The sequence below is a fragment of the Anas platyrhynchos genome, chromosome 5, assembly GCF_047663525.1.
Source record: "Anas platyrhynchos isolate ZD024472 breed Pekin duck chromosome 5, IASCAAS_PekinDuck_T2T, whole genome shotgun sequence".
In the NCBI taxonomy this organism is placed as follows: domain Eukaryota; kingdom Metazoa; phylum Chordata; class Aves; order Anseriformes; family Anatidae; genus Anas; species Anas platyrhynchos.
Genome location: NC_092591.1, coordinates 31,385,916 through 31,399,460, shown reverse-complemented (window position 1 = coordinate 31,399,460; position 13,545 = coordinate 31,385,916). Strand labels below are relative to the sequence as shown.

The window sequence follows — 13,545 nt, the reverse complement described above, 5'->3', positions numbered from 1 at the left end:
CCTTAGGTAATTACAGGGAAGCAGCAAGCTCAATCAGTGGCAGCTCCTAGCTCTGTATTCTGCTCTGGACTTCCTAGTCAGCCATGCTGCTATGAGAGTTAGCGCTTCTGCTAATTATTACAAGAATTACATGGTGTTTAAAAAGATGGTCTTAGCAGAAGTTAGAATCGTATGCATCTTTCCTCCAATAAAATCTCAGGGAGTTTCATATTAGAGAGAGGAGCTAGGAACAGTAAAGTAAGATTTCAAGAAATGATTATAATAGCTACCTGTATCTCAAAATGTGGATGTGTGTTGGTGGGAAGGCTTTAGCTGGCCTCTCTCAAGGGATCTATGATCTTTATGTATGATGAGAACACATTGTTGTACAAGATTTAAGCTGGGAGACAGGAGGGCTACATCTGCACCTGGGCTCCAGTGCATAGGTGAGAACTGCCAGGAACTGGTGTCGTTGCAAGAAGGAGGTTAGGGATTTTAGACCACCCACACTGTTACCCAGCTGTGATACTCAGTTATAGAGACAAATCCTGTATTGAAGGTTATGCATGTGGCAGCTGATGAATGAAACTGCAGGTGACTGGTGGTATAAGGCAGGGACAAAGGAAAGCAAAATCAGGTTTAATTCTGTAGCTGGACTTGCATTCTTGACCAGAATCTGCAGATACACCCAATATTATTGTCTGTCTCCCATGTGCATGAGCCAGCTACAAGGAACTCGATAATTCATTGTCTTTGTATACCTTTGCACATGCTGTGTCTTCACCGGGTTTGATAGTTTCATCTTACTGTCTCTGCAGGTTTCCCATCTGGGATGGCTTGAAAAAAAGACTGCTTCTGCTTTGTTTGAAACCCCTCCTACAGCCACCGTACAGGATGCACTGCAAAACTTCTTAAGGGTATGGAAATGTGATATGCAAGGGAGTCACTAACCTGACATGCAACCATGAGCGTGGAATTTGAGTATTTGTGTTCTGCTTAAGCTCATCACTCTCTGAGTGCTCCGTGATATATTTCCACTGACTGGAGCCTTTGGAAGAAAAGCTGATGAAAGCAAAAAATTTTGAGCCTGTATTACAAAACAGCCCAACAGAAAAATGGGATTTTGAAGACCTCAGAACTAGATCCAGTGTGTTCAGATTTTTTTCCAAGGGTTTTGTTTTTCCTTTTAGTAGCTGCAAAAATGAATGGATTCATAGCTTGATACTAAATGCATTTGTACTGTATTCTTTTCATGTTCCATAATATCAGTTTGAGTTTCTCCCTGGGAACACTTGCATAGACATTCACAGTGTTCTATCATTTTAGTTTCTTTCAATATTTTATTAAAAGACTTTCAGATTAGGTTTTCCAGGCTTCTGAGGACAAGTCTTAAGCTTTCAGAGACAGGTTGCATATGTATTTCTAGAAAGAAACTATCAGGAGTTCTGGCTGTCTTTTTTTTTTTTTTTTTTTTTTTGTCCTCCTGTTGATGAAAAATTAATTTAAGACATGGCCTGAGTCACATCTTAGCGTTCATAGCTCTTGTTGCAAGGGTCGCATGATCTGAATGAGTTAAACAGACTGTCTGGCTGTGCCTGTGAGAACTACTCTTAAGCACCTGTGATGAAGCGTTACAGAAACAAATTGCCCTACCACTTTATAACTCATAGATTGCACCAGCAGTTCTGTGAAGTGTCAGGGAATATCATACTTATATCAATTTATTGTAATTTTGCCAAAAGGTAATTATGTGAGAAGTAACTTTGTGATAGGTGTCTGCCCTAGGCAGTATACTTTTCAGCCAAATTTCAGCTAAAATGAATATATCATTTCAGAGAGAGGTTTGAAGCAAAGCGTTTTGCTTTTTTTTTCCATTAGAGGATGTTATAAATGGCTCAGGATTCAAATTAGGATTAAATAAAAAAAATAGGATTTATTAGAAGAATATAAAGGAATAGAGGTAAGCAAACAGCGCTGGGTGCACCGGGAGTCTCCGCTCCACCAGGACGCACACCAGTTACATCAAGCAGCTGATTTTTATGCACCTAGACTAATACATATTCATTACTACTTCTAAAAAAAGAGATTATTAAAATTAGCTTCCAGGGTCCAGTTGCTCCTACTGGAGCATGTGCATCAGTCTCCTCTGGGGGTCTCTAGGGGTCTTTCATGCTGAAGGCTCGTAGTCTTCCTCTCACCCTTTGTACTTACTTGGCACTATTCCAAGTTTATGGAACACTCTCTGTACACTCTCCACAGGTCTTGTCTCCCAACCGTCCTTCAGCTTCTTTTTTCTTCCTCTTAATCTCTTGGCCCCCCTGGCCAGATACCAAGGATCCTCATAGTATCCCATAACAGTCACTAGTTGTTATCAGTTGTTCTGAAACTCCCAGACATCAAACACAAACAGCTTTCTTATTTGACGCTTCACGAGTAATTAAAACATTCTTCCCCAGCCATTCACAGACACATCTATAGCAGTGTTAAGTTAATCTCGAAGAAGACAGGAAAAAAAACCCTGTAACTGTTAGAACTAGAAGTCAGGAATAACAAAAGCAAACAGGTTCATAAATTTAAGGAGTGTTTTCTGAAGACTTGATAAATTGACTGGAATGAGGGGGAGACTGGGACACACTGCATCTGTGGTTCAAGAATTAAACTGCCAGTGCAGGGCCCAGGCAGACAGGATTCAAACAGAATTGTTCTTTATGGACACGAATTTATGGACACGAATTGGAATTGTTAAAACATTCCTCACAGTTAGAGTAAGTTAGAGTGGCACTGTGGTTTGAAACGGGAACTTGGATTTTTCTGAGGTTTTGCTTTGGTCAAATATGAAGAGAGGATACAAAACCATCACTCTGGAAGCTAATTATACTCCGAACAAATGCACTTCCCATACGCTCAGCGGCATCCACTTCAGCTTTCAGCCACAGTTGGCATGATTCAGGGGAGTGGAAACCATCCTGAAATTTGCAGCTCTGGGTTAGTCACCAGCTGAACTAGGTCTAAGACCAGACAGCAGAATTAACAAGAGGAACGTTGTCTGTCTTGTGCTCTCAGAGCTTCCTCTGATACCTAGGCTCTGCTGCCTTGACTGAGTGCATTTGAATTTGAGTGCAGATGGGATGCGGGGTGAATCCAGGCATTTGTTGTAGGAGCATCCTGGAACAAGGATGCTTGGAGAGTGGTGACTGGCACTGAGCTGGAGGGCAGAAAGCAGAAGGAAGTTAGTAACAAGGAAATTGGGAATTAACAACCAGTAAGGAGGAGACAGAAAACTGAGGGAAGATTCCTGAGGTTTGGCACCAGCACATTCAGGAGAAACCCAAGTGGATGACACTGGTTAGGCAAGGAGGTGAAAAAGAGTGTGTGCACAGGCAGGAGGAGGTAGTCAGGATATTTCTGGGCTTCCCTTAGCTTCTGAGAACTTGGCTTTGCAAACTCACCATTTTTCCTTGGCACTCACAGTAGCCAAGTGTATGGATGTTGCTCGCTGAGTCACAGGCATTCTATGAGAGTACGAAGACATTTACTAATGCAGCCAGGCTAGCCTGTCAAAGTTCTTACACTATTTTATGTATTTTGAAAAGTGGGATTTACTCATCTATTTTTTAAGAGATGTAAAAAAAATTGATACAGGTTTTAACTGTGTCCTTTACATATCCTAATGTCTGCTTTTCTCTGTCTGTTCCATCCTCCCCTCTGCTTTTCTAGGTTGAGGAGCTGAGCCCAGGGTTTTCCAAAGCAGTAAGAGTATACATTGCCAAGGTAACCAGTCACTTTTTCCTTCAAAGTCATATGTTCTAGCATAAGTAATATTTGTGTTAAGAAATACATATACCTCTTTGGATGGAAAGTACTAAACACATGTAAATTACTCCGTGCAGAAACAAGGTTTTAGAAGTTATGTTCTATAAAATTCTATTCTAAGGCAGCAATGGTAACCTGTAAGCCACACTTTGGAGGTTCAATGCCACCACCAGCACCTTGGATTTCTATGGTGTATATACGAAGATGATCATGGAGGAAAAGGTGACATATAAAGTGTCTCCATTTTACTAATACAGATGCAAGTCTTAAGGTAATGATTAAATAAGCCATGAATGCCTGAAGCTCTTAATATCTTTTGTTTATCATAGAATCATAGAATGGCTTGGGCTGGGAAAGACCTCAAAGATCATCTAACTCCAACCCCTTGCCATGGGCAGGGATGCCACCCAGGTTGCCCAAGGCCTCGTCCAGCCTAGCTTTGAACACCTCCAGGGATGGGGCATCCACAGCCTCTCTGGGCAGCCTGTGCCAGCGCCTCACCACCCTCTGAGTGAAGAATTTTCTCCTAACCTCTAACCTAAATCTCCCCGCTTTTGGTTTAAAACCACTCCCCCTTGTCCTGTCATTATCTAACTGAGCAAAGAGTTCACATTGAGTTTACCTTGAGGGAATAATTGGGTTTGAACTCTTAAATCTTAAAACTGCTGCTTAGTTTCTAGGACCTCTAGCTGGAGTCTAGAAATGTTTAAAACCCAAATAGCTTTGGAAGTATCAGCCAGAGTGGTCATAGCAAAGAGTAGCTGTAGTCATTCTCTGTGAAATTACTGAATTTGCAATGTCCCAAAGCTAGTGAGCTTTATCAGAGTAGCACACAAGTCATAGGATCTGCTTGGTCTGAAATACATTATTACTGGAATCGGGGTGCAGAATTTATTTCACAGTAAGTGTCTTGTTAAAGAAAAATGAAGGAGAAGTGGAAAATTCAGCAAGAGATGTGGTAGCCTTCACACCAGCTGGATTTTGTCCGTGATGCATTGTAGCTCATTATATCTACTTAGTGAAGAGTCTATTAAGTAAATTAAACTATGTATTTGTACATCAGCTAGTCTTTTGTTTTGACTGCTTATGTACCATAATGAATGTGCTCTTGATTGCTTCTGTTTCTGCTTGTAAATATAGCCAGCATTCATGCAAATTCAATATCTTTCCCTAAATGTCTTTTTTTCCCTTCTTTACTCCATACTTGGAACTCATTTGCTATGAAGTTATAGCAGCAGCAAATTATTGCAAGTTATAACCTGAGAGAATTTTCAGAGTTGATGTAAAAAAATTGGGTTTCACTGTGGCTAAATTGTAATCTACATGGGCCAATACTTTTTTTTATTGGGCCTTTTTTTATTCCTTTTTTTATTTCACCACGTTTGGCAGGTGTGGTGTGACTGAGCTTCAGAAACACTCTGCGAACACAAAGTGACTTGGAAGTTAATAGGAGTACTTGTATCTATTTTTTTGTTTGTTCTGTTTTTCCCAATCCCAGCCTCTGTCATTTTGGATCACATCCTTTGTGATAACATTTTAAAAGTTCAGTTCAATACAAATTGTTTTTAAGGAACTAGTGCTCTAATGAGTCAAACCTAAAAAAAAAAAAGAGTTTTATAGTCATCTACTGATATTTTTGACTGATATAAAGAGACACAGGATTTGTGAAGGCTTCAAGGATGTCCATGACTCCATCTGTTTCAAATTCACCAGACGCAGAAATTTGACAGCGCTCACAGTAGAACAGAGAGTTCTCTTTCAGAACTATCCCATGATACAGGAAAATCACCAAAATACACACATGCACATACTCTGCAGTAACATTTAAGAGTCTGAAGTAATAGCCCTGCAGGAATTTTAACTCTTGTCATGATCCTAAATGAATATATTTGTTGTTGGTGTTTTTTTTTTTGTTTTGTTTTTTTTTGGTGGCAGTTGCAACAAAGATTAACTGATTTTTTTTAGCAACCACTTCCTTTTAGCATGCTTTTTTTGTAGTCCTCAAATGCCTACATGACTGTAGGCACCAAAAACCTTCATGTTGCCTAAAGAGATAACTGTTTCTGTGCTGTTGAAGAGGAGTTCGTGCTGACGAATGGTTCACACTTACTGTAAAACCTCAGAGACCTGCAAATATGATATGTTACAGTGCTTGCAGTTGGACCTAGTTTTCAAAGGCCTGGGGAACCAAAGCTACATAAAATGATACACTGTCAGTACAGAGGTTTTATGATGAAAGCAGTGTGAGTAATAGTGGCTGTGTAAGTGGAAATAAATTAGACCTTGGAAAATGGTGAAAATCACCTTAAAATCTTCCAACAAAAAATCTCCTTGTCCAAAATAACAAAAAAGAAAATCTAGTATTCCACAACCTGATGATGATTATAATCCTTTGTGAATGAAGGACACTGCAGGAAATGTTGGAAGCCTGAAACTACACAGTGCAAATGCTTAAGACAGAGAAATAGTCCTTTTTATCTGTTGCCAGGTTGCAGAATTGCTGTTACGTTCAGCTGCTTGTTTTTCTGTTTTGTTTTTCCTGTTTATCTCTTCTCACGTTGTCATTTTTTCTTCACAGTGTTACAAGGACCTGGGGAACAATTCTGCAGCTCTTCTCTGGACAAATCTTGCATCAGAACTGCCAGCTAATACAAAAGAGGTAGCAGTCTTTGCTGTTTTTCTTAGTGACACCGGAATAGGATTATTTTCCAAGAAAGGAAAGAAACCAAAATTAATCTTACGTTGTATGTGTTTGAACCATCAAATCAAATGAGATTATGTAAAATCCTCTACATATTTATTATGTGGCAAAAGCCACATAATTGGGAAATTTTTTTAAATCTCAGTCATATAATTTAAGGTTGATGGTTTCTCTGGAAATCTGATTTTGCATGTCTTCACTAGGCCATTCAACATTATATAAGATGCAATTACATTAATGTGTTAAATACTAAAGGTTAACTGAATTATTTCAGTTTAAGATTTCACAATTTTAAGTTTAAGATCTTATCAGAATATTTTAGACTATCTCTGAATTAGATTTAAAGAACTGAAGGTTGTAAACATTTTTATACCCCAGTTGTTTAGTAGTTCCTATCTGTTGCTTTAAATGAAAGCTAAAATTTCTCCTCTTCATGCTTCCTATGTGCTCTTAGAAAATGGTTAATTTTCTTGCATGCTTAAAAGAGTTAGCCACATTGTATTCATGGGTGGTGGGAGTCTGCTTCACTAAAAAGGGACTTACAGCCAGAATTTAAGGTATTTGTTTTGGAGGAAAAAAAAATCAATAATCACACACTGATGGTGAGCTACTTCTGTTTGCAGAGATAAAATTGTTTTATAAAAGATGTTCTAGCTTGCAAGCACAGGCTTTATAGTAGTTTGCTCCTTGGCGTAGATTCCTTTCCTTCCTTGGGACCTGCTATGAGAATGCCTAAAGCAATTCAGCAACATAATGAAAAATATTAAGAAGCTGAGAGTGTGTCCAGGAGGGGCTTAGAATTCCAGCACAACACCATACAAATGCTCTGTTACTTCCAGGATTAGGCTGCAGACACATTTGAATGCCCTGCACGTATTTAGCAGGTCTGTGTAAATGCAGCTTGTCAACTGGAATTTCTGCAAAACCACAGAGCAACTGCAATACACTTCCCAGTGCACCAGGGCTGGGGAAGGTTTATTGGTTTGGGCACTGTCACTCGTAGCCAGCTCGGTTCAGATGGGGGCACTTAAGCTGAGTGGTTGTCCTGGGGCTGGAGCTCTGTATTATTTCTACTTACCTCTGTGGCTTTGGGAGCAGCCTAGATTGAACTCTTGGTGCCAAGTTAGCTCCCAGGCTCTCCCAAACTAGATCTCATTGTGCAGAGCTGTTCAGAAGTTTGTGTGTGCTGCACAGCACTTTTTTTTTTTTTTTTTTTTTTTTTTTTTTTTTTTATATCTAGGTTATTTCAGCTCTTGTATCACTTAATTTTACAGAGTTCTGAGAGCAGACCCATACTGTTTTAGAAACTGCCATGTGGCAGTGTCTCCCATCTGGGAGCTCTTTTCCACTTTACTTTCCTTTTGCACTTTTTCTGTTAAGCAGAAGCTCTGTAGAAGATGCCATCAAATTACTGCCAGTCATAAATTGAATAAAGGCACAGCAGCTTTTAATATCAATCTGATGTTCTTTGCATTGTCACAAAGAATGCAGTGAAGTGAACAATGTCTCCCAGATCTTACACCTTCAGCCTTTGTCTGATGAAATAATCACTCTGGATGTAGGGCAGAATTATACAGATTGGCAGGATTTTCAAGGCACCCTGTTTTTAAGGCCATCATTATTCTTTGGGTTGCTGTAGCCAAAGTATTCTGCTGAGTTCTGCAAACTCAAGTGCAAGAAGTCTTGGCCCACCATCCAGCAATGCTGACTTGCCTGTGCTACCACCTGCAGGGCACCATCCAGTACTGCATAAGCCACTTGGCTTCTATATGGATCTGGGGAAACCAGGGCATCAAGCAGAAAAATCCCCTTCTTGCAGAAGGAAATATCCTAGCTCTGCCAGACGAGGTGCTTCCTCACCATCCGCTGCTTGGAAATCTCTCTAGACAGAGTTAGACTGGTATATCTGATAGAGTGTTGGTTTTTTTCCTCTCTTTATATATTGGAGACATAAGAATTTAACCAGAGAAGCACTGCGATTTTCAGGATTGACCAGCCAAGATTCGTAGGCAGAAAAGTCAGGAATTGTTAACTGTCTTTTCTGACCTGAAATTAAAAGTGGGAGTCTAGTATGGAAGTGGCTTTGGCTGGTCAAGTCTTTGCAAATGTTAGCTCTTTTCATCCCAAAGAGGCAATCAAATAGCTTCTATCACATTGAGAAGGAAAAACAAAGGCATTGGTCTAGAGCAGGAAAGTCGGTGAGGGAGCAAAGGTCTGATTTCTGCTGTTCTGGTTTCCAGTTCTCTCAAAAGCAAACATACAAGAAACTCTCAGACTTGGAAGACTTTAATAAGAGAGAAATACAAAAAGAAAAGCATTAGGAGGAAAAATGTGAGGCTGCTATGGGATTAATACTTAAAACCTGGTGTGGGGTTGGAGAAGAAAAGGGAGGTTTTATTTTTTAACTGTCTCAATTAACCTGTGTATGAGTCCCTTCTTTTGCTGCATTTCCAGGATGCAGAAAGTGAAAGAGAACTTGAGGAGATGCGGTCAATCTGGGAAGAATAAGAACAGAAGAGCTTGTTCCGCATGATACTACACAGACAATTAATTTCCAGTTAAAGGGGTTTCATGATCCTGACAAGTTTGATTGCACTTCATGGATAAGCCACAGGAGTTTACAGGAATAAACACTCAGCCGTCTCATCAGCATTTCCAGGAAAAGATCTTGGTGGGATTTAATGAGAAAATTTTGTATGATTTTCCTACTTACAGCACTGCATATGCTTGATTTTAAAATTCCTAAAAAAAAAAGTCAAATCCCTAAAAATAGATATGTACATGTGTGAGTATATAGACACACACACGTGTATATATGTGTGTGTGGGTGTGAGATACCTGAATTTCAGGTCTGCTTGCTGATAAACTCTCTCTACCAATTCTTGGGGAAGTCTTCAGCAGATACATTTTTTTTTTTCTCATTATTTTCTCATTTGCTTTGTAAAATGTTTTAATTTAATCAGTTTAAATAACTGGTTACGTCTTTGTATCACTGTGCTGCGTGTATAAATTTGAGAGCCCTTGTGCTCAGTGGGCAGTGTAGCACTGATTTTTATCAACTTGATGCACTGGAGGCTGTGGGGTGTCCTCACTTCCCGCAGCCTGTTGGTTCAAGTGGACACTGACGCTATGACTTAAGAAAAGGCCACTACAAAAAAAGGACTTAAAATAAGTGAGTTGTCAGTCCTTTTGTCCTTGCTTTGAAAAAAACTGACCATGTCCAAAACACATTCCTGTTGGTCCTTTCCAACTATGCCTAAACTACCTATACTGGATTTCTGTTGAGGAGAAATCAGCACCGCTCACTGCAGTGAGTAAATACCAAGGGACCAAGATGATGTCCTTCACAAAAAGAACTTACTTCTAACAGGTGCATTGCTTTCATCAGAGGAGTGAGTAATAAGATTTTAAACTGCTGGACTCTCTCCCACTGACATCACTCACATGAGAGTGAAAACTTTGTGTGTCCCTCTAAACTATGCTGCTGTTGTTTAGATGTAACAACTTCACAGCTATTTAAAAGCATTTATTTAATGATGAAACACTCATTATCGGAACAGGAATATTCTGTGGCAGAGCTGACACTTTGCTGTCATGTACCTCTGCCAGTTCTTGGTGACTATTGCACTGGCACTGAGAAAATGAAGCTGGCAGCTCATGTTTTCTCTGACAGCTGCTGAGTACCAGATGGAGAAGGTGAACTGTGCTGTATGCTGACAAAAATGCTGAAGCAAAACCAATTCCAAAAATTGCCCAAAGAATTTAGAAAGGCTTTCTTTGTCCTTTTAAATTTTAGCTGGCAGCTAACTGGACACTTCTGGTTTTTAATGTTTGTTACACACTGTCGTGTTGTACAATGTTTGTGAAGTGCAGAGTAAAAAAAGTGTGAGTAAATCACTCCTTCATCACCTTTTTAGTCCCTTGCACATGTGTATTAAACAGATGGTTCTTTTATTTTGTGAAAATAATGTTGAGAGGGAAATGTACAGTAGGCACGAGCTCACAAACTTCCCAAGTTTATAGACTTTACACTTCTTACCTATTTCTATTTTGGTCCAAATTAAACTCTCTGAAATTTTGAGGATGTGCTCATCTTAAAATATCCAGGCAAGGGTGCAATTAGCTTTATTTGCTTGGAGCTGTATGAACTAGTACTTATAAATGGAGAACTGAACTCTAACAAGCCAAATTTGAGCGCCCTCTTTGCGCAGAGCTCCCCTTGTGATGGGTGGGTACCTGACCCTTAATTGCAGGACTTTGCTTTGCTTAATGTATGTTCTTTTCATCAATGTATGTTCTTCTTTTCAGTTCTTCAGCAGCATGATCAGGCTGCCTTTTTTCATTTATGGGAATCTGTCTCGTTTTGAGTATTTCCCAGTGCATGACCTTATTTTTTTCCCCTCTAAACACCCAGTCTTAAATATTTGCGTGAGCTTGTGAGCTGTTTTCGTTTTGGTTGCTTAAACCAAGCTGGGAAATACTCAAAAGTGATGTCTTAAAAATGATGATCAGCAACTTGCTTCTTTCATGTAGTTTTTTTTTTTGTTTTTTTGTTTTTTTTTTTTGCTGGAGAGAAAAAACAACAGCTCTGAAAACAGCCATGCCATTAGGTGTGCTCGTATTGCCTTTCCCTGCCAGCAAGTCCTGGAGTGATGTTAATCAGACGTTTATTAATTGGCGTGTTGCTTAAACATTGCTGCCTTCTAGAAGTAAATGTTTTCAGTGTATGTAGTAGGAAGAGTGTGAAAAGGAAATATTTATAATGCCAAAAGTCCATAGCTTTCCTTATTTACTTTCAAGCCTTCACCTACTTGTATTTTGATGAGTTAAACTGCTAGCAGCATCTTTTGAATTATGTATTTTCTGGAGATAGCTTTCACTTTGTTTCCAAAGATTTAAATCCTCCCTTTTTTAAAAAGAATACATATATGTATATGTATATTTATTTATTTTTAATGTCTGTTTGCAAACAACAAGCAATTGTAGGCTTGGGGAAGAAATGCTGATTTGTTTTTTCCTTTCATGCTTTGGATCCTGCACTGGGTTAGATTTGAGTATTTGATATGGATGGATCTCATTTATGTAGGTGATGGCATTAGTCCCCTTAGCTTTAAAAAGAGCATGGATGAGGAGAGATATTAGTTAGTTTTCAGGGTGCCTTACTGGGTGGAAGCACACCTTCAGCCAAGCAGCCTCTGTTGAAGGCCTGCAAGAAAGAGTGCTGTAAAAACAGAGCTTTGGGTTACAGTCAAAACAAAGTTCAGAAACGAATACCAAAGGCTTGTTTTTCTTGCTGATAGAAGCTGAAATAATTTTCTTCTTGGGGAGAGAAAATATTTGGTGTAATTGTGTAGGGCTCATTGGGCTGTGACCAGAACCCTTTCTGTCTTTGAGTAAAAATAACCTGCTTCCTCAGAGGAAAAGGTGGTAATTAAATTATGTTAAATCTTCTCAGTTGGTGTTAATTTTTGGATGATTTTACATGAGTACAACCTTTCAGATCTCATTTATTCTTCTATTTCGGACCTTCTGTTTAAGCTTTCCATGCATTTGTTTGCCTGCTTTTGGCTTGAAAAGTTTTGGCTTAAAAACAGGCTCTGGCATTTTGCTTCCCTCTATCTTTTGTGTGTGGTCTTGTCCCTTTCTTCTGGGTTCTGAAGTTCAGAGGTCTGTTGTTCTGGTTTTCATACAGGAAAGATTTCCTCTGGAGGCACGACTCCTGCTTAATAGCTGGGGTGGAGTTTAGTGTGTACCATTATGTTTTTTTTAGTCTGCTACATCAGCTGGAACCTAATTTATGCATCCAAGGCTATGATGAAAGACGACAGAGCTCACAGATCCTTTCAAGTGCAGATAAAAGCTGCCTTTTGCTGTTTTCAGTCTGATCTGCAGGAAGTTATGACACAGTCAAATGAACCTTTTTCTTTTTGGTTTTCCCTTTTCCTGGCTTGTTATGAACGAGAAGAATGTGACTAATTAATGTAATTTAATTCTAATACCATAACGTGGTTGATGTGGGGATAAGACAAGGTCATGTAACTAAAATGCTTCCCACTCAGCAATGCTTGGGGTTTTTAAAATTCTTTTAGCAATAGAATTTACAGTCCTCTGTTAGGCTCATGCTATGTTGTATATTGGCAAGGATGGCAGTGAGGGAAGCTGTTCTCCTGTTCGCAAGGGGAAGACACATCAGTAGCTTTCAGACAACACAGAAATCGTCACTTTGTCAATTTTGCACATGCTTTGCAGACTAATCCCAGAGCACAATGTGAATTTCTTGATGATGCCTGCACTGAATACATTCTGGGACCACCAGTTGGGTTTGCCTAGTGCAACTTGGGTAGAGAGACTCCAGATGTTCTTCTAGACTTATTGCAGGGCAAGTTTCTTGGAGCTAGTCTTGTCTTACCTTGAAAATATACCTACCTGTGTTTCAATTATGATACTAAAGAATAACTGAAGCTATTTAACTAATTTATCCTCACTGTGCTGCTCTGTTGGAAATAAAGAATTTATAAATCAGGAGGAAACGATCCTGTGTAAAGTTACCTGTGTCGCTGTCTTGCTTTTTACATTGTTACTTACAAAGGTGAAGAACCCCAACACCCAGGAGGAAGTCTTCTATATAATATCACAGTATCTGTATGCATGGTGGGTGTGCCAAATGCAGCAGGAAATTATGGGAGAGTGACATGTAACATTATTGTTTATATACTGCTGTTTATATATCATATATATAAAATAATGTGGGTTACACCTGTAGCACATTTTGTACATACAGTGACTCCTGCTTACGTTTTTTAAATGCACCAAAGTAATGCAGCCACTCGTTGTGGTAAATGATGTACTTCAGGTGAAGTCGTTCTTAAATAAACGTACGTTGTGACAGGGTGTAAGGATTCTGTGCTCAGCCTTCATGACCCGAAAGGCCATCTTCTATCTTCTCCCGACAGGAGACATAAACAAGGGGCTTGCAAGATGTGCTTAGCATTCGTTTGGGGTGTTTCAGACCACCTGGCACTTTTTACCTCAGTATGCTCCAATTTACTTTG

At 39.4% G+C, this 13,545-nt stretch overlaps 1 protein-coding gene across 1 annotated transcript in view; it reads left to right on the top strand.

The window, feature by feature from the left end:
• RMDN3 (regulator of microtubule dynamics 3) overlaps positions 1 to 13,041 on the top strand; it is a 42,770-nt gene extending 29,729 nt beyond the window's left edge. Inside the window, exons 9-12 of the mRNA XM_038179442.2 lie at positions 798 to 896; positions 3,697 to 3,750; positions 6,371 to 6,451; positions 8,948 to 13,041. Of these exons, the coding sequence (XP_038035370.2) occupies positions 798 to 896; positions 3,697 to 3,750; positions 6,371 to 6,451; positions 8,948 to 9,001 (288 nt within the window). The 3' untranslated portion in view covers positions 9,002 to 13,041. The remainder of the gene's footprint in view (positions 1 to 797; positions 897 to 3,696; positions 3,751 to 6,370; positions 6,452 to 8,947) is intronic.
• Positions 13,042 to 13,545: the final 504 nt, after the last annotated feature.